Below are 21,582 nucleotides of genomic sequence, written 5' to 3' on the forward strand. Positions count from 1 at the left end.
GGACTGCAGGGGCTGCATGCCTGGGCCTGGTCATAGCCTCACAGGAGGCTATGGCCTGGTACTCGTGAGCGTAGAATCTTATTTGGGGGGGTTCGGGGGGTGTGTCTGCCGCAACTCCATGCTAGCATTCTATCGGTGCGATCAAACGAACCAAGCTGGTGTGGCAGAACGAATTGGGAAAATTTATATTTTGTCCTTATGTCCCTACAATAACGAGTTATCGGTTTTATGCGAAGTTTACCGTTTTAAGGACAGCATTAACAAATTGTGAGTTCATTATTTTACTAAAGTTAGCGTAGGAGTCCGCCAACGTTGTACAACTCTAGCCGCACGCAGCCTATCCAAGCCGAATAAAATCCAAGCGCGTTCAATTAGTTCAATTTTGAAGTGAGACGGAGTGCTGCATTACCGAAGCATAGAGAAAAAGACCTAAGTTTGTTATCCTTATGGTACTCGATTATACAATACAGTGTATCGAAAGCTCCACATAAGTGCCGATGACGAGCCTTATTAGTGAAGATACCAAGATCCGGTAAGTCCCTGACCTTGTGAGCGCGCGTCAGCCGCTGCGCACCGCGCATTGTCAAATTTGGTGGAGGCAGTAACTTACCGGCGATTTGTAAGGTAAAAAAGGCAGCAGTCAGTTTACTGAAAAGTGTAAGAATGATGTGCACCGACTGATTTGCGGAGAAACTTTTTTTTCCGAGGCTGTTTGTAGTCTCAGCCAGAACCGATTTTGTTTCGCTCTTTGACTCCCTCAGATTGATCTTTGGCGTGTTGGATGCGGTTTCCATTCAAATCGACCTGCGGAATTTGCTGGAACTCAGCAAAATTACTGATAGGCTGTCAACAGCGACGTTCTCCGTACAAGTTAATATAAGTGCAGAGGGTAGTTACCCGTTGAATTAAAGAAAAATGTATGTACAAGTAATAATTACTTGTACGAATTTCCTACGTGCAAGTATTTTTAATGACATTCTTTGTAACAGGGTGAGTTCGGTACTCAACAGAGATGCTACCAACTTCGGCAAGAAGCACCTTACCGACGGGAGCGGCGACACTTGCTGGAATTCTGACCAGGTACGAACAAGCTGGCTTCTTTCTTAAGCTTGCACTGAGAATTCCAGTGGTGTTACATTTTCTTTCTAACCTGCACTGACAACGTTAATGACGTTGCACATGCTTTTGCAGGGATCACCTCAATGGATCAGCATAGATTTCAGTGCTCCAGTAATGCCTTCTGAAGTGCATCTTCAATTCCAAGGTGGTTTTGCCGGGAAAGAAGTGCAAATTGAAACGGGCAGTGACGGTCCCAGTTCTGGCACCAGTGTGCTCAAGAAGCTCTACCCAGAAGATAACAATGCGCTGCAAATATCCTTTTCAAAGTTCTTGAGCAGATTTGTCGCAAATGGCAATTTCCCGTGTGTGTACCGCTTTGCAAAAACAATGTCCTCCACTTGTTGTGGTTGCTCAGTGGCTAAGGTGTTGTGCTGCTGCAGTGGCTGTTTTTCTGATGGAGGAAAAGAAAAAAAACTAAAGTGCCTGTGTGTTGGGATTTTAGCACAGGTCAAAGATCCCGTAATTGTCAAAATTGATGCGGAGCCTTGCACTACGGTGCGCCTCGTAGCCCAGGTGTAGTTTCGTCACGTAAAACCCCGGAATTTGAATTTTAAGTGCAGAGCACTTTAGGCGCTCGCCTTGTCGTATTAGCTCGCTCGCTGTACCCAAGTAGAGCAACAGGGCGTCTCGTTGCAGCGCTGTCGTCGTGGCGTACCTCAGTGGCTCTGAAAGCCAAGCAGTTTATATAGTCATAAGCATTTGAAACTCGTGAGCCGCTGACGCTTGGCCTACATCTCCCCATTGTTTAGAGCAAAGAAAGCTATAAGTACATTTGAGGCAAAATATACGTAATTAACCGGCAGCACCCGTGTTTATTTAGTTAGGAACACTTGTTGGGTTGTTTTCTACGATAGTAAGCGGAATAAGCAGCCGCGCAACAAAAAAATGGCGTGTTCGAAATGACGCAGAAAGGGTCCACACGCAAGAAAACGGCGCGTTTTAAATGCCACAAAAAGGCTCCAGCTGAGCAAGAAAAAAATGGTGCGTATATATATATATATATATATATATATATATATATATATATATATATATATATATATATATATATATATATATATATATATATGTATGTATATATAAGTACATAAGAAAGCTATAAGTACATTTGAGGCAAAATATACGTAATTAACCGGCAGCACCTGTGTTTATTTAGTTAGGAACACTTGTTGGGTTGTTTTCTACGATAGTAAGCGGAATAAGCAGCCGCGCAACAAAAAAATGGCGTGTTCGAAATGACGCAGAAAGGGTCCACGCGCAAGAAAATGGCGCGTTTGAAATGCCACAAAAAGGCTCCAGCTGAGCAAGAAAAAAATGGTGCGTTCGAAATGACGCAAAACAGCTCCAGCATACGAAATTAAGGCAAGCACAAAAAGAACAGAACTCCCTCTGGCACAGTTTCAGGCTGGGGGCACGCAAGCACCGTGAAAGCGGGAAATTTGAATTGCATGCGGTGGTAGCAGTGAGCTGATAACGGCAGTACAACCCATCATGACGAATCACTGCTCTGCACTTCCGACAGCTTTCACATTGAGTGGAATGGCTTTAATTACTTGAAAATTTTCCTTGACGAGAGTAAAAGTTTCCCCTGGAGCTGGACAAGCCCGTCACCAGGTTGCGGATTGTGTTTCGCTCAAGCACAGATATGTTTGGCAGAATTGTGGTGTATCATCTGGCAGTTGTTGGCAACCAGTAGGGTCACCTGTACGTTGGGGAATGTCTTCAATAAAAAGAATGAATGACTCCACAACAGACGTCACCTGCTTTCACTTCAAAAATTGGTTGCACTGTGCATGCAGGCACGGTTGTCAGTCATGGGCTGCAGTGCCGCAATTGCGCATGTAGCTTTGATGCACATGCAAAACATTTCTTGTTCTCTAAAAATCCAAGCCAGTGCAGCTCAGTTCCATGTTTGTAATGCTGAAAGCCTTTGTTACTTCTTAGCTTGCCAGAAGTAAGAAAGAAACAAGTATTTTTCTCTGAATGCTTCTTCTGTAATGTTTCTTTGAAGCTTATTTGCTATAGTGGCACCCATCTCAGTTGACTAAAATGCTTGTTTGTGCATTGAGCTGCAGCAGCTGTGCGCTTCGTCGAGCTCTGCTTCGCTAGTGACTAGTCTGCTGGCTTGCATTTGCAGCAGGCAGTCTGTGCTGTTAAAATTGCGCTTGTTCTTTTATTTTTGGTAGCACCAAGTGTGACTGAAGAAGTACTTTCAAAGGATTGCGTTTTATATAGAAACCTGGCCTTGTGCAGACCGAGCGGTGAGTTGCAAACATCACACTATAAGGTACTCACTCACGACTGCTACAAACCAGTCCATGTGGGCACTTTGAAGCGCACACTTTCTACAGTGCTTGTGCCTCAGCAGGGGCAAACTGCGGCTGACCACTCTCGTTTTATGCGAGCACTACAAAAGCCAGCTAGGCTCACCGTTGTAATCACTGAAATTAGGTACGCAACATGCGAGAGAAGGTGAAAGTGTTCGTCAACATCTCACCGGTCGCAAAGCTGGTTCACTAATCCCTAGGGTAGGAACTGCGAAGTCGTCACTTGGGCTCCTAGACTGCGGAACCACGCCCACTTCTCTGCAAGACAAAGTTCTTTGTTAACGTGCCAAACCTGGTTACAAGGTTTCGGGCTGGGCAGAGGAGGAGGAAGTCGGAGGAGGTGTCGGCCAATTCCCCGGGGAGGCGCGTGCTGTGGGGGCGAAAGAGCCGACCATCCTTGGGAGCGGAAGAGGATGAAGAGCGGTGGGACGGGAGCAGTATGCCCGCCCGAGCCCCTGCACGATCTGGAGGGGGCGAGCAGATCACGTGAGAGGAGCCTGATGAGCAAGCCACGCACCATCTGGGTGCCCCGGATCAGGATGCAGCGCCCGTCCTCTAGCGATGCCCTGGCTGCATTCATGGTCACCCTGGACCATGGTCTGCACCAGGTGGGGCCCCGCGTCGAGATCCTCTTCAGCATCCTGGAATTCCAGACGGGCCAGAAGCGCTCTGTGATGGCCATGTGTGAGCACACCCCTTTGATCCGCCATCTCAGCCTTGCCAGCTGGCATGGTGTTGCGGCTAACGTGAAGGGACAAAGAAGTCAAAAAACAACTGCGTTTACTTTGAATGAACTCGCTCAGCTTGATTCAGGCCAGCTCAGCTAAAAAAAATGCAAGAAATATTGAATCACTCAAATTTTGCACTCCATTGATGTCATATGGGCAGGAGGGACATTATACGGGACAGCACTAAATACATAGTTGTCAATGTGTTAGATGCACGTCAACATTCAAGTGATACAATCAAACGGAACTTGAGGCCCCACTACCACCGCCCAGTCAGGTTTTTGGTGGTAGTTAAAGGGGCCCTAAATAGGCTTCCATAGGTCGCAATTTCAATCGCGCAATCGCTAGAGTACCCCTTCACGACAACGTGTACCAAATATTACACCTCTGCGTAAAGCAGGGGCCGCGCAAACACGAAAAAAAGATTTCACTTTCTCTCCTGGCTCACCAACCATACCTTGCCGCCACACTTGCGCGCTCTGACGCAGTTCTTTCCGGCTCTGACGCGCCTCTATGACGCACGAGACACTGCCCAGTGCGGCGCCGCGAACGCGAACCACAGCGACAGCGCGACAGCGCTCACCGTGCAACCGGAATCTGGTGGGCGGAGCATGCGCGTCGAGTGCTAAAAAAAAAAAGCGCGCGCAGGGCTTGGCGCAGCCAATGACTGCACGTACATCAAGGAGGGTGATGGATTGCCCTGTTTCTCTCGGTGGTCTTGCGCCGGGTCGATGACGTCGCGGCTTCCACAGTGCTTCGGAGGAGCTACTAGAGGAGGAGAGCCCCAGGCCTTATGGGTGGCCCCTTTTAATGAGCGATAACTCGGCTAATACTTAACGCATTTAAACAGTTTTTACGGCATGACGTTCCTTGGATAGTACTCCAGTGACTGCGCACGCAAAATCGTAACATTTGGCAGCCTATTTAGGGCCCCTTTAAGGTCGTTGGCTGCCATTTGCACAAACAAGATTCTCCGACGCCGTACAGAAATCAAGTGTCTGGGTGGGGAGTTGCCAGTGCTTCATGTGTTTTCTTTGATATCTCATTTGCATGAATTCATACATAAAATTGGTATCGCTGTTGGGACAGAGCAGTCCTTCTAATGAACCAAACCTGTATTTTGTCTTCATGGCCCCCTTGAGATGGGTGGGTGCGTCAGCTGGTCGATTCCCCGGATGTGGTGCCTTAGTGCCCCCCTACGAGAGACAGCTCTTGTGTGTGTTCTGCTGGCCGTGCCCTGATGGTTGTCTTCTACTGCCCCTGGCTGCTGCTGCTACTGCTGCTGCTGCCTCCAGTCATGGCCTTCCTGCTGTGCCTCTACGTGGCCGTGGGCAAGCGCGCCCCCCTTGCCTGCAACATTGTGGTCTACCTCGTGGCGGCATACTGCTCGTGAGTACCCCCGGCTTCTTTTTTTGAGGTTAGTCTTTGACCCAGCCGTCTTTGGGTTTTAACTGGAAATGAGCTTGAGCTACTCATTCAGCACTTTTGTGGTGTGCGGTTGTAACTCGTCCACCAGTCCTCGACCCACAGCCAGTTTCGAACCGTGGACTTTTTGAACTTGGAAGTGATGAATGAATTTGAATTTTATTGGTGCAGCAGCCAGATTTGGCTATAATGCGTTAGACAAAACGTAATATATTAAATTTGAACGCACTACAATAAAAGGCTCATGTAAAAATGATTTAAAATAGTAAAATCAAAGTTTCTGTAAAAGCGTGATTGTACTAAAAAATTTAAAATCCTTTTTTAAGGGAACCAGGGGTTCATCACCTAGTAGTAAAACAGGGTGCAATGGAACGTAAAATTTACAAAAGTGGGAAAAAAAATTCACAACATGCTACCTGCCAAAACACTGCAGCAGGATGTTGTGATGACTGCGCGTCATGCGTCGCTGTGGATGCCGTGGTCAATTGCTAGGACGCACTGCTGGGGATAAGCGTGGGATTTGCTTCGATGGAATTGCAATGGATTGGAGTTGATCGTCATATGAGCATGCTATCCACTGTGCCACAGAAGTAATCAATCTCCCTCTGTGAACCCATGTCAATGCCTCCTCCATGGGCATAGAGGTGAAGAATATGAACCCAAATGGTGCTGAAAGTTGAAGATCAAGGGGCATTGCGGGTGAGAAAGAAGAATGCGCCAATAAGGTGGCGCCATAGGTCCAACAGCGTACAGTTTACGTATCCAACCCACATGCAATTTGCCTCAATTTTGTGTACACGCATGTATGTATATGCATAATGACAAAAAACTAAATTGACTTAATTTTGAGTGACAACCCAGGTATTGTACAGGATGTGGAGGTACTAAGCAAGATTGGATGCAGTGATCACAGGATGGTTAGGTGCAAAGTAAGGCTAAATCTCAAAAAGAAAGGAGGGAAGCTCATAAAAAGTAAGAAACACAGCATCAAGTCAGTCAGGAACAGGGCGCAGGAGCTTATCATAACCCTTCAGAACAAATTCGCGCTTTTAGACGGTGAGAACGAGGACAGTGTTGACACTCAAAATGATAACCTAACAACAGCAATCACTGAGTCAGCAGCGCATGTGGGAAACAAGCTGGAAAACTAACTTGGTAAACAAAGGAGCTTATTGCGAAGCGCCAGAAGATAAAATTGTTGAATGCAGTGGATCAAAATGAATTAGCGGAGCTGTCAAAATTGATAAACTGAAGTAAAACAAATGAAATTCGTGCGTACGACATGGCAGTCATGGAGGACACGTTGGAAATAGGAGAAAGCTTGAAGGCAACAAAGCAGAAGCTGGCTATTGGCAGAGACAGAATGTACAGTGGTCAAAACTGTTAACAACAACGCGCGAAAGCGTGGCTTTCAATACGTGCAGCGCAGCCTGCTGATAGCCACCGGCGTGATCAGCAAGATTAGGTGACCGCGCTGCAGCGGCTTGGCATGCGAAAGCTATTACCGATGCTTCCTTGTTTTGCATGTGAGAGATTCGACACCCTAAGTACCTCACCTTGACCACAGCCGACGCCTGTATTAAACATTATCTGACGCTGATAACCAGTGCAGTCTCATTTTCGCCTTTGGTATGGTTCCCACATTCCCCGTTTTTATATCGGAAACATACCAAGGGCGATAACAAGACTGCACTGGTTATCAGCGTCAGATGACGCTTAATATAGACTTGGATGGCAGTCGTGGTGAGTGACTTTTGTTGTTGAATCTCTCACCAGCAAAACAAGGAAGCATCGGTAATAGCTTTCGCATGCCAAGCCGCTGCAGCGCCGTCCCCTAATCTCGCTGGTCACGCTGGTGGCTATCAGCAGGCTGCGCTGCACGTATCGATAGCCACGCGTTCTCTCGTTGTTGTTAACAGTTTTGACCTCTGTACACACTTAGGGATGAACAGGGTTACATTGCGCACAATATGGATGAGATAATAAAAATCGAGGAATGATTCTACACCAGGCTGTACGCCAGTGACGTTGGACCAGGGGCGCTACTGAGCCTACAAACTCAGCTTGCAACGTCCCACCAGTAACTAAAGACGAAGTAGAAAAGGCACTTAAGGGCATAAAAAGAGGGAAAGCGGCAGGTGATGACGGCACATATGTAGTCCTTCTAAAGGAGGGTGGAGATATAATACTAGAAAAGCTCGCTAAACTATTCTCAGAATGTTGAAGGACTTTAACGGTACCCAAAGCCTGGACAAACACCAACGTAGTTTTTATTCACGAAGGGATGTAACAAAGATCCTAATTTAAGAACTACGGACCTATCAGCCTTCTGCTGCTTGTGTACAGGCTGTGTGCTAAGTCAATAGTTAGACGCATAAATGACTGCCTCGATTTTCAACCCAACCGACCAGTTCCGCCGGAATCGCTCAACACGAATTTTCCACGTTTGCCTCATAGTTTTTTTTTTTTGCCCACTTCGCCTGAAGAAGTGTATAGGGTTATTCAGAATTTGAACGACACGGGTCCGGGATTAGATAACTTTAAGCCTTCATATATCAAGTCGATTGCGCATCTCGTCTCTGGAGCATTCGCCCACATTGTAAATCTTATCTTTAAGACTGGTGTATTCCCATCCGTTTTGAAAAACGCCAAGCTAACACCGGTGTTTAAGAAAGGGGACAGACTTAACATATCAAACTACCGCCCCATAGCCGTATTATCCTTCTTTAGCAAAATTATTGAAAAGCTACTTGTTCTGAGGCTCACAAGTTATATATCAAAATTTAGCATACTATCGGCGAATCAATTCGGGTTCAGGGCTGGGTATTCCACTGAACTTGCTTTAATATTTCTAACTGATAAATTTAAAGAAGCCATTGATGCGGGATATCTGGTTGGTGCGCTGTTTATTGACCTGTCTAAAGCTTTCGACTCTCTGAACCCATACCATATTGTTTAAAAAATTAAATGCAGTTGGAATTACCGGCCCTGCTCTAACCCTAATAAAAAGTTATTTAATTGATAGGAAACAAACCGTATGCATCTCTGGTACTTACTCTGAATTCAAATTAACAAATATAGGCGTACCACAGGGATCTCTTCTTGGTCCTCTTTTATTTTTAATCTTTATCAATGATCTCCCGCAATGCCTTAAATTTTCAACTGGTGTACTTTATGCCGACGATACCACTTTCAATGATCTCCCGCAATGCCTTAAATTTTCAACTGGTGTACTTTATGCCGACGATACCACTATCTTTACAACTGATAGAATTTAGAATCGCTAATTGTGAAGCTTAATGCTGATAGTAATAATTTAGCTGCATGGTGTCGGGAAAACATGTTAACCATTAACTCGTCCAAATCTCGATTTATTATTTTTAGATCTCAACACAAAATAATCCCGGAAAACTCTTCCATCTGCCTAAATGATACTCAACTTCTTTGCTCGGACTACGCCACTTTTTTAGGTGTTGAGCTTGATAAACATCTCAAATTCCAAAAACACATCTCTTTGTTAACTAAAAAGGTAGCATATGGAATACGAATATTAATTAAGGTTCGTCCTTATTTTGGCTTGAAGACTCTAATTTCATTGTACTATGCTTTCATTCATAGTCACATTAGTTATTGCATATCGTCGTGGGGCAATACATACCCGACGCACCTGTCCCCATTGCAACATATCCAGAATCAAGCCATACGGATTACTACGCATAGTCATTTGCGTTGCAGTTCTTTACCGCTGCTTCGTGCACATAACATTTTATCAGTTTCTAATTTGGTTAAGTATTCTCTTTGCATCATAGTATTTAAATTCTTCAGCGGTAGGCTTCCCATCGAAATTATCACTGCTAACCAACTTCCACTTCACAGCTGCACTCGTTTTGCCCTTCATAACAATGTTTTACTTCCTAAAGCTCAAACTAATTATGGTAAACAAGCTGTTCATTTTTCTGCTGCTTACGAATGGAACTGTTTGCCTCACTTGACAAAAAGTGCTTCAAATATTTTTTCTTTCAAAAATAGCTTACGTGCTCATCTTCAGTCAATTTGAGTTCATTTTGTTCGCGTTTATCACATGTTTTGTTTGCTTTCTTACTTTGATTGTGCAATCTGTTTTGTAATATGTTTTGTCGGTTTCAACATAATACTGTAACCACTGTTTGTTAAAACTTTTACTTCTTGATGCTTGTTTTATAGGAGGTCCCCCTGCAGTCATTGACTTCGGGACCTCCTCCTGTATATACCCTTTGTATGTTTTTTTTTTTTTGTGATAAATAAACCACCATCGAATTGAATCGAAGGAACAGGCTGGCTTGAGAAAGGTTACTCTACAATGGATCGCATCCATGCCATCAACTAAGTAATAGAAAAATGCGCAGAGTATAATAAGCTGCTTTACATGACATTTATAGAGTATGAAAAAGCGTTTGATTCGGTAAACACCGCCGCATTGATGGGTGCCTTAGAGGGCCAAGGAATAGAGGAGACCAACCTACAACTCCTAGATGACATACATGAGGGATGCATGGGCAGAATAATCATTTACAAGCAAAGTGAAAAACCTCCGATCCGAAAGGGGGTACGATAAGGAGATACCATCCTGCCAAAATTGTTCACAGCATGTCTGGAGAGTGTATTCAGAAAGCCTGACTGGGAGAACGCAGGTTTACAGATAAACGGGGAATGCTTGAGCCATTTGAAGGAAGGAAGGATAATGCAGTGCATGAAAGGCAGGGAGGTTAACCAGGTTACAGTCCGGTTGGCTACCATACGCATGGGAAGTGGGGAAGGAGGGATTTAAAGAGAAAGAAAGAGTATTGAAAAGACAGTGAATAGAGCTTGAGGAGCAAGAAGAGAAAAATTAAAGATAACTACAAAAACAAAACAATAGGCAATAATAAAGCCTAAACTGAAACGGTAAACTATCCAAATGACAAATGAACAATAGTACACAGTGTCTCTACAATCGTTCAAACAGGCCTGTGTCCTTTAAGAAACGAAGTAATGCTTTTGTGGCCTTTTCAGACTGTGATGGGCAACGCCTGTGACACAAAACAGTTTGCGCAGTTAATGGCTGGAGGTTTGCAGACGATATAGTCTTGCTCCGTGAATCTGCTGAACAACTCCAAAAAATGATTGAAGAAATACACTCAGAGAGTATCGCTGTGGGGCTGAAAATGCTGAACACATACTTTTCAGCATAGGTAACGAAACACTGCAACAAGTAGAAGAATATAACTACTACCTTCGCCAGATGGTCAGTGCTGACCCCAACCACGAGAAAGAAATCTGGCGCAAAATAGGATTTGGTTGGGTTGCACTCGGCAAGCACTCGCAACTAAGGAAAAGTAAGCTCGCTCTATCCCTAAGAAGAAGGGTATTCAATCATTTCATCCTGCCGGTGATGACGTACGGAGCGGAAACTTGGCACCTTACTAAGCGACTAGAAAGTAAACTTAGATCCGCCCAACGTGCCATGGAGCGAATAATGTTAGGAGTAACACTTAGGGACAGGAAACAAGCAACCTGGATTAGGGAGCAAACTTGAGCAGAGATTTCAAATGAAGAGAAAGAAATGGATTTGGGCTGGCCATGTAGTATGACGAACTGACAACAGGTGGACCACGTGGGCAACAGAGTAGACCCCGAGAGACGGGATTTTAATGGGACTAGCAGAAGGGGAAGGCTGTTAACTCGATGGAGAGATCAAATAAGAATATTCGGAGTCAAAGAATGGACTCGGGCAGTGCAGGACAGAAGCTGTAGGAGGCCAGTGGGAGATGCCTTCATCCTGTAGTGGACCTAAACAGGCTGTTGATGATGATGATGACGATGATGTATGTGAGGACACCCTGAGCACAGATTTGAGAAATAAAGCACACCTGTCAAAACTGAGCTCGTTCAAACCCAGGCTCGATGAGTTCCAGAGTGAGAATCAACCACTCATGCTGATCATAAATTTTTGTGGCTTTATATGGAAGCCGTATGACCCTATGAAGTCCAGGAGCCAGAGGAATGCATCACGATTAGTGGGCCGAAAAATCTAGCAAAAACGACATTGGCCGCGCATCTGCTCCTTTCGTTGCAAATGTCGACGAAAGACAATAGTCGACTGGTGCCCCTGCCGAGTAAATGCCTTTCTTCTCTTTCCCGCTCACCTCTCATGCTGTTCCTCTCCCGTCTCGTTCCTCCCAAGATAACACACTAGAGGTTTGCTCAAGTCAATTTAAATTTACCGCGTTCCACTGCTCCAAATCGGGTGCCTCGATGCCACCGCTACCGTACTGCGGAGACGTGCATGAATCGAGGCACCCTACTGCAATGCTTATAGAACCACTTTGCCCTACTCCACGTGCGTTCCAAGCAAAACGTGGAACCTATCTAGTGGAACCTTTCGCTTCTGTTGCCGTTTGATTTCTTAAAATGCCGCCAGGTAGCGCGGGCAACAGCAGGCGACAGTTTTCTGCAGTTGATGTAGTATTTTATTTTCTATCACAAAAACCAAGCATCCGTGAATGGTTTAAAAAGGAACACTGCAAATATCACTCATGTATTGATTTTCTGCCTTATGTTTGCGTAATGTCTTGTTCTTGTTCAACAGTGTTGGCAAGTATAAGCATTAACACCAGACTTAAGACGTTTAGATTTAGCTGTGGGTATATAAGGCTATTCCACAGTTTCTGTTTCACTTTGGCTGGGTGGCTGAATCGAGTCACAGACAGACATACATACAGACAGACCAAAATTTCTGTGTTTAAGTAGCCCAAGAAAGGCTATCATCTTTAAAAATGCAGGCAGTTGCTTTGTAGATATGGAGATTCATTTGGTCTCACATAAAGCTATTCCAGGCCCATAACCTATTTATGGAACATACAAACCTGGTGGATTGGCCGGTGCCAGTAGGTTGCCACATAGGTTCTGAGGGCTGTGGGTTCCAAAAGACGAGGCCAGAAGTTGGAACAGGGGGAAAACTCAGTGAAAAAGAAACTCGTTAGAGTGTGACCCTTTAAGTGATGTTTCGAAGTCATAAAAATTTTGTACAGGGGAAGTTAGTATGAGTAGTGAGAAAATACGTAGAAAGAAAAGAAAAACACGTTTTTTTTTCTTCCATGCTGCTTTTTTGCTGTCGAGTCATCCTGAGAAGTAATGTGCATATATAGCTATGTGACTCTTCGCCCCCACCAACTGTTACGACCAGTCGCGGCATACTTGTCCATTTTAATAACTCCGCATGTCTAATCTAACCTTTTTGTCTCTTTCCTAACAGCTTCCACAACATTGAAAATTCTTCTAAACGTGATGACGGTCGATGGATTGTCTTCTGGATGGTCTTTGGACTGTTCAACATTTTCGATTACTTCACCAATGAAATTCGGGAGTACTTTCGCATTTTCTGGCTCTTAAAGGTGAGTAGTCCAATGTTACATTGTCCATGGCCGGAGCATGTGCCATGTACATGCATGTTTCGCCATGGGGGGGGTAAAGTTATGGTTATGTTTCAGGAGATGCGAGTAATAGAAATGAAATCTTTGTAATTGGAAAATAAAGGAATCGCTGGAATACCATTAATCAGGACTTCGTGTGATAAAAGTATCGTTTGAGGTCTCACGTTCAAAACCTAACACCTTTGAGGCTGTTGTTCCTTTAGGTTGGTCAGATTTATTCTCATTTTATAATGGTTGCAGCATTTTAATCAGAAATAGGGATCAAGTCCGTTGCATGGCTAGGAACAATCTTTCTGCAACTGCACATGAAACGAAGTACTTCTGCTGCACCTTGAAAAACTGAAATTTCTGTTCTGATCGACTAACGTTCTGGGATTTCTGGCACTCTTCCCTCCAATGTATGTGCAATATACGTCACACATGCACTGTCAGTAAGCTGTTTGCCACTTTTATTGTGTGGATGTGTCGCACTGGTAGTCACCTCTTCATTATGTGCTAACCTCAGAGGCTTAGCAACCACTCTGCGGGGATAGTCCTTGGCATATGGCGGTACTGTAATGCTGAGGTACCGAAAGAATCGTCCCACGCAGCTGCTGTTCCTGATGTGGTGCCTGGCACCGGTGAAGAACAACGGGGTGGTCACCATCTATCTTCACTTCCTGTACCCGGCGTTCCTGAGCACGGACGACTCGGTCGACTTTTACGGTTGCCGGGCAGCCTGCAACCAGCTGTTCTCCAGTTGCTATGCGTGGTCTGGGCAGTGAGTGGACGAGGCATTCGCACACCCTCAGGAGGGATGATACGGGGCCTTTGGTGATATCTGATTGGTTTGAAATGCAGCGGCATTCTTTTAACATTGCAGTCTGGGACATCTACAACCGCTGATTTGCACACACACTGCGGGTTTCGCATGCAGGCTGTCGATTCCCTGAAAGAGAGTGTTGTGGCTTTCTCCTTGCTTGATTTGATTGGGCCACTCGTTGAGGCTTACCGTTCCCTAAGGCTGGCTGCCTCGGAAGTCGGCTGACCTCGTTCAAAGTCAGCCCGAAGCCGTTAACATGCCGACTTTTTGTCCACTCTAACTGGCCACTTTTGCTGTGCCCTGATGTCAGTGAGGACAAAAGCTGTCGTTGCTTCTTTCCCCCCCTTCTTTCTCTAAGCGCTAAGCTTGCTTGTGCTGCCGGAAACGACCAGCTTCTAATAACGGGGGACCCACATCTTTGATCTTTGAACCATTTTTCTTAATTTTTAGCCCATGCCCCTGAAACTTTCACACAGAGTGTGTTTTGGTGTGCTGAGAAAAAATATGCACTTAGTTTTCATCTGTGCACCGGTTGAGTTCATGTAACATGCTACGGCACATCGTTCTGACCGCATTTCTGATCAGCCGTTGTTTAAATACTGGCTTAGTAACTGCCACAGGTGTAATTTTAGCTTTTTCACTGCAAGCGTTACGGATGTGTGAAATTTTGTGTGGATAAGTACTAATAGTTTGGTCACCTAAATTCAAGCGCAGAATATTTATATTTGTTGCATTATATTTTATGCGTTTTGGTGAGCAAGTTGATCTGCACCCATGACAGGGAGCCGCCACGAGGACCAGTAGCTCGGAAGGCTAAAGATTCTGGAGAGCCCGCACGGTAAGACCATACATTCCTCACTTCTTGCTCTTTGCCCAAGCTTACCGCAGCTGTCTAGCATGAACCAAGTACCCCATAGAGTGAACTTGGAAGTGGAAAGGAGGTGAATATCTGGTACTTTATCCACCACGGCGGCTCATTTGTTAACACATTGTGCTGCTTGGCCCAAGGACACAGCATCGATCCCACCTGCGGGGGCTGTTTTTCTGGTGTAGGTGAAGAATGAAAATGCCCTTGTGTGTAGATTTCAATGCACGTTGAAGATCCCTGGGGGGTTTAAATCAATCCGGAGCCCTCCATTAGGGTGTACATCATAGTTCAGATGTAGCCTCAGCGTGTAAAACAACCTGAATTTGAATTCTTTTAGGGATGAAGCCCCTTAGGTGCTCAGGCTATCGGCGGCTCATGTTGTCGTCATCACTGTCATCTTGTGTAGTCGCGGTACTAAAACACTGGGACACTTGTTTACGCCTTGCTCTGAAACGCTTCGTGCTTCAAAGATACGGGACTTTTACAGCAAAGCTGTAAACCTCTACCCCCAACGGTTTCATCTCCGTGGGCAAAATCGCCAAGGTGCCGAGAATATGCTTATACACTGCATGCTTCGCACCTGCCAAGGTTTCACGTTAGTAGAGATATCGCCCAGATTTTTTTTAAATATCTGATACATGTGCAAGTACAAGGGAGGTCAGCTGGGAGGGTCCTTCCTGCCTGTGCCGCCACACATGTACGGTAGGCGCTGCTAGAGAGGCAATTTGTAACTGCCATGACTCACGAGTTGCGGTTAATTGGCTAATCTAGGACTAGAGCGTGTGAGCACCATTGAGTGTTCTATCCCACCTACTTGCTGGGGCTTGTGTACTTGGGCTTAAAAAATGGTATTCCAAGTTCCTGAAATTGGGCACATTGCAGCTGTTAGTATTTCTTTAAAAGCTTGGCGACAAACTCATAATTGTACTCTATTGTGCTGTACACTACGTCTTTTTTATTTTATTATGCGCGTCTGTTTTCACTAAGTTCTACCCAGCTCAATGCCATGTCAACAGAGCATAAGTGCAGAGGTCTGATTTGCTTATTTATTTGATTAAAAAGCAAGGAGAATAAAAAATTACGCCCACCTCCCCTCGCGGGAACCCTGGTGTGACGCAACGCATCTCATGGGGGGTTCCATTGGCGTTTTCCATCGTATTGATTACGCTTATAGCAGGGATTCTCACGTGAAGGGGAGGTGGGCGACCATGTAATGCACATGCAGTACACATATGCTCAGGTACGGTCTTATTGCAGACGAGAATGAGTGCCTTGTGGTCCGTAAAGTGCACAGTTAGGGGCTCGACGATTGCATCAAGCAATCGTCGAGTACTGCGAGAGAGTGCAAGCGTAACGCGGACGACTGTCGACTGAGACCGTCGGAGCGCGGCATGCCGCTTTATATTCACAGCGCCCGAAGGAGAGGAGAGTGCGGAGAGAGAGAGTACTGCGCATGCGCAGCGCCGCCCACCGGCGCCTAGCAACGGAGAGCGCGCTGCACCAACCCGCAGCTGTTTGGGAGAGAGTGTTTGCTATCGGAGAGAGGAGTGGAGGAGAGGCGCAGCTGTGCGGACAACGCCGGACAGATGCAGGAAGGACAGAGGGGCGAGCATGAGATGTGTTGCATCTAAAACAACCTCCCTTGGTGGCAAATGGGCTCTCTGTTAGTGGTGTAAAAATAATAGCGCCACGACGCCATGCATGCAGTACAGTTGATGTAAATGGTCTCGGCTGATGTTTGGAAAGGAGCACGTCCTGGAGAGGGTGAACTGCCTATAAGGGTGAACAAAAAAGAGAGAGAAAATTAAAAAAGAATTAAAACAAGAAGAAGTAAAGAAAAACACGTTCATGACCCTCTCATCTACACAACGATGTATGCCATTTTGCAAATTGCAAAGGTCTCCGAACTGCTGACGAGGTTGAATTTTTGCTTAAGGACGAGCAGGCGCACAAGTGAGCGCAATTGTAATTTAGTTGGCCTCAAGTAGTGCGCTAACACAGTCAGAGCCGTTCAATGTTCAATGCAGGAAAGCCAGTGTCACGCGCCAACCTGGGCGTAATGCGGCAAAGGCCAAACGATCTTCAGGCGTTCGTACTAAACCTGCTGGTAAGTATACACCCTGACGCGCTATTGTTAAAGTGTCAAGGGAAAAAGTGCTGGTGGAACATGTGAATAAAACGGGAACTGGCGATTACGATACTCCCTAATGCGATATTTGGGTGCAGCAGCATTGCGCTGAGGCAGCACTCACTTGTGGGTTCTCTCAACAGTCATAAGCGAACTCGCGTCTTAAGCGACAGCGCGACACTCCAGTGTCACGCCGTCGAGCGCCTCGTGCGGGCACAGCATACCGCGGGCACAGCTCACCGCACTCTTTCGGGAAGCGCTGGCTCGCGCCGATGCAGCGACCCGCCCTCCCCTCCCAATTTCGCGACACTCTCCTACTTTGCTTTCTTTCATCGTTCGCTTTTTCTTTCACTCGTCAGTCCAAGCCATCATTCCCTCGGTTGCGCATACAACCGGCCCAGCCCAGAGACGGCCACCAAAGGGGCTGTGCCCTAAAAGTACGAGGATAAAAGGGCGTGCAAGCATTCGTGCATTCGTTAGGTTGCTATGAGACACTATTTCGCAGTCATCGTACTGTTTCCCGGCATTTTGCAGTCGGTGTAATCTCTCGCATGGGGTGGCTGCACAGGGCTCAGCTCCCTCATACAGTTCTAAGGGTCTCTGCTGTAGTGCCAAAGTTCTTGTGGAGCAGTTGTCACTTTTTGCATGTCTTCACAACTCTCGGCTTGGATCAAGCGAAGTCGTTACGTTTCAACTGGTCGACAAGCGTAGCAGTTCCTTTGTTGCATTTTCAGGACACTCCGTGGTTTTCCTGCTTATCCGTGACATGCCCAATTACGAGTTTCTCGTGTATTGTGAGTTTGCTTCATGCCGAGGTGTACTTTCACAGCTTAATTAAATGGTGACTGCCAGTCCCTACTTACAATGCCAGTTTGACAATTGTTGCTTCTTCTTCTTTCCCAAAATATATCTCTAAACATTCGTTTTAATAGTAACAAAGTTGTCCTCTTTTTATCGCTTTGTTTGTGTCCTGCTTATCCGGTGTCCTTGATGTCCATCCATGATGGCACCGTCAGGCAGCAATTAAATTCTCTCTTGCTTGAGTTCAAAAGCTTGCCAGTTCGCATCACCTCCTCAAGTCCTCTCTTTGTTTTCTGTTGTGATGGTGTGCTGCAGTAACAACACATTTTTTAAAATTGCAAGTCGTGGCTCTATAACAGCTTCTTACCTGTTTTCTTTAATGCCTGTTTAGTACAGAAGCAGTTTGCCAGCTTCTTGATTAGTGAGGCTAAGGTTTGAAACGTAACGGTACGTTTTTTTAGAGCTGTGTTGGGTGGATGCACACATGAAAGAAAGGGAAGACAAATTTCTGTGATCCTAAAACATCACGTGCTTAAATATAGTGGCATTTCTAAAGCATGCACCTCAGACTTTGAGACAGGGTGTCTTTATTTTGATTTGGTGAGAAAGTCTCTCGTTTAGTGCCTAACAGTTAGCCCTCAAGTGGTGCCTTCACTTCGAGATCTTTTTTTTTTTCTTCTTTTTTGTTGGGTAAAGTGCACACATGCGACACAATGTCTGCCTGTCCTGTTTGTTTAGGGGACGGAACATCCAAGAGGCCGTCCATAAGCAGCTCAGCCCCTGCAGACGCGTCCTCCCGAAGGTCTTCAAGACGCTTAAGTGCCGCAGCTAAGCACGCCAGCGACAGCCTTTTCAAGAGCCACACGGGTACAAAGGATGGAAACGAGAACACGTACGCGAGCCATCTCAGCCAGCCCCTCAACCACGCTCCCAAAGAGCCGTTGTCCCGAAGACAGTCCAAGAGCGAGGCAGCGGCGAGTTCGTGGAACGACGTAACCTTCCTCTCGAGGGGCGCCTCCCAATACGACGATGCTCGTCGCTCGTCCTCCACGGGGCGCGTTGTGATGGGCAAGGACAGCTTCATCCAGCCTGTCATCCAGCCCCTGTTCAGCATGTACAGCTCCCCCGCGGGCTCCAGTTACCCGGCTTCGGGATCCACTCATCCGTCGATGGCCCCGTACGCCTTTGGCCCCAGCTACCCGAGCTACCACACGCGGCCGTTCTACCCGGGCTGCCTGTCGCAGCCCCCGTTCAACTACAGCAGGCCCCGGTCGTTTCTCTTCAGCGGCCCTGCGCAGCGCCACACGTCTTTCTCTGTCGGCAGGCGCCCATCCGGGGAGCACTCCGAGTTGGACTCATTCAGCAGCAAGCGCAAGGACGACGAGGAGACGCAAAAGGGTGCCAGGGACACCAAGGAAGGGAGGAAGGCAAGTGGAGAGGACAAGGGCAAGGATAAAAAGGAGGGCCAAGAGAAGGGCAGGGAAGGCAAGGGCAAACACAAGAAAGGTGAATAGTGGGGCACCGACGGTGGAAGATGTGGCAGCCAAGGTTGATGACAGCATTGGACAATGAGCCGCCGAGCAGCTGAGGCGCTGCATTTCCGTTAAATTTTGACTAGAGCCAAAAGTGGTGTGTGACGCTGTGCTTAGCGAAGGCATCTAAGGCGCATGCGTGTATATTCAGCCCCGAGTGTGCCGGTTGTGGCTATGCTTAGATTTGTGGCCATGGGGTCCGCACGGGCTCCCCGCATTCCGGATTTTTCAGCAGTTCTACGGAAGTGCAGGTGGGATGAGTGCACTGTGCTGAACGGGTGCCTGACTTCGTGGAGGTGCGAAATCCGCAACAGGCCTGAACTGCACGCAGTCGTCAGGCATGACGGCAAGTGGTTGGGTTGTCGTGATTGGTTAACTTTTTTATCTTTAACTAGCCCCATGACGATGACGGCAGCGTAGTTTCACGCATTTGTTAGCCCTCGAACAAATTTACCATCTCTCTTGTAAAATTTTGCTATTCTAAATTATCTTATGTTACTTTGTCAATACTGTTCCGAATGTTAATAAAGAGTCAATATGCATTGCTTCAAGGCTGTGTGTTGTCAATGGATGAACAGTGAAAAGTTTATGTAAAGAGTTTTTAGTGGGCACACTGAATAGAACATTTGGGCAGTAGTGTGCGCTCTGCAGGAAATTGTTGTGGCGGTAGTATGGGGCCATGTCTCCGATGTGCAGGAACCCATGGTGAATTTAGTGGTTAGTATAAGTATTAGTATATCGCATCAAGAAGGACTGCGAGTTGGTCGTGTTAGTAAAGGTTCAGGTTGGAAAAAGTGCGAACAATTCTTGGACAAAGGATCTGCTCCCTGACAGTTCTCCGTCCTGTCTTCTTCCTTGTCCAAGTATTGTTCACGCTTTCCCCAACACATATCGATATCGTAGTTTTGTAAAAACCGTCTAGGTCATTTGATCGCGTACCTTTTGCACAGATATTTTGCAAACAGCACACTGTAGGCATGATTCTTCATCATGACTCTTCTCTCTTGCGTCCCAATTTTACAATGTTGCTCTAGCTAGACAACCTTCTGTCACCATGTTCACGGCTGTCTGCGAAAAGTCGAATCATTTTCACGTTATTCCAATCTGCAAAGTTCGCCACTATACAATGCTCCCTCATGGTACCTTCAGCTAAGTTGCACCGGTAGAGTTCCTGCTACCCTTTCAAAATCACAATCCACTTCAGCAGTCATGAAAAAATGGGCATCCTCGATTTACCAGTCCTGGGTGATCCACGGGGAGTCCAAGGACTGCGTTCAGACTGGAAGCCCCATAGGAATACATGGGAAAAATCGAGCGCCAGATCACGTCTCCGGCAGTTCATGGACGATCAGGGACTGATAATCGAGGAGGCCCACTGATGGTGCGTTGCACTCCGGGATTGAGAGATTCCAATCGGAGGAACCACTACAAAAATAATGCTGCTCGGAGCAGCAGGATCTCTGTGCCCGCCAGTATCACTCATTTTACTTTGGTACTAAACTGGGTTTTCTATCAGCCTGTGTTGCATGAGCAGAGAACTCGTGTGACTTTTGATGTCATCACAGCTACCGTTTCAGCCTACGCTTGCCGAGCTGAACCAGACCAGAGGTTAAAATGATGTGTCAAATTTTGCAGCAACAAGGTGAACGACAATCACTGAGGGTGGTGTGGACCATCTGTGCTATTTTTAGATTTTGATAAGTTGAAGAATTGGTTGATACTGTAAGCAACTTTTCAAATGGTCGAAAATCTTCAAGAACAAACTTGTGGAGCGCCGAAAAAAGTAAAGAAAGAAAAATCCGAATGCATCAGTTTTAATGTGATCATTTCGTTAGTGTGGAACATTTTCTAACGACTGAAAGAAAACTTCTTAAATTCAAATGGATGGTTGGAGGAGCACATCATTCACATGTTATCACTGTGCTCCGCCACGTGCGTGCACCTGTCCTCATTATTATCAGCATGTGCACGTGGCTGTAATTTCATGTCCCGCCTACAGTTTTTCTTACTATCTTGTGTGAGCACCAAAAATTCTTCCTTGATCGAAAAATTTTCGCCGAAGCTTGGCATTTGGCATATTTTTTTGGACACTGTAACCGAGAAATTCTTGGCTGTCTTCACTAGTGAAAAAGTTAGTTTACTTAATTATTCCAAACACAATAATGGTCCTGTGCCACCTGGGATGCCGGCCACTTATTTTATCACTGAAAAATCCAACATCTGTATATGTGATCCCCGGTCCAAGTTGTGTGAAACGCCGCGTGTAGCTATGTGTCTAGGTGCTGATATTTTAAGTTCATGCTGCACTTGAAGAAAAACTTTAATCAAAGTGAAGTCCATAAAGGGACACAAACGAGTTTGTCAGATTCTTATTTGTGACTGCATTTTGTAGCTTAGCTCG

The 21,582-nt window shown here is 46.1% G+C and overlaps 2 protein-coding genes across 2 annotated transcripts; both read left to right on the forward strand.

Moving 5' to 3' along the window:
- The first annotated feature begins 345 nt into the window (after positions 1-345).
- Positions 346-2,869, forward strand: LOC144151378 (nuclear receptor 2C2-associated protein). Its single transcript, XM_077682412.1, has 4 exons — positions 346-532; positions 990-1,080; positions 1,192-1,369; positions 2,697-2,869. Exons 1-4 carry the CDS (start codon positions 498-500, stop codon positions 2,813-2,815), a joined length of 423 nt encoding a protein of 140 aa, XP_077538538.1. The 5' UTR covers positions 346-497; the 3' UTR covers positions 2,816-2,869.
- Positions 2,870-3,000: 131 nt separating this feature from the next.
- LOC144151377 (uncharacterized) lies at positions 3,001-19,716 on the forward strand. Its single transcript, XM_077682411.1, has 7 exons — positions 3,001-4,130; positions 5,470-5,563; positions 12,873-13,011; positions 13,641-13,810; positions 14,634-14,690; positions 16,748-16,827; positions 18,388-19,716. Exons 1-7 carry the CDS (start codon positions 3,860-3,862, stop codon positions 19,161-19,163), a joined length of 1,587 nt encoding a protein of 528 aa, XP_077538537.1. The 5' UTR covers positions 3,001-3,859; the 3' UTR covers positions 19,164-19,716.
- Positions 19,717-21,582: the final 1,866 nt, after the last annotated feature.

Source organism: Haemaphysalis longicornis, unplaced genomic scaffold, assembly GCF_048455015.1.
Source record: "Haemaphysalis longicornis isolate Haplotype H1 unplaced genomic scaffold, Haemaphysalis longicornis Haplotype H1 scaffold_9, whole genome shotgun sequence".
In the NCBI taxonomy this organism is placed as follows: Eukaryota; Metazoa; Arthropoda; class Arachnida; order Ixodida; family Ixodidae; genus Haemaphysalis; species Haemaphysalis longicornis.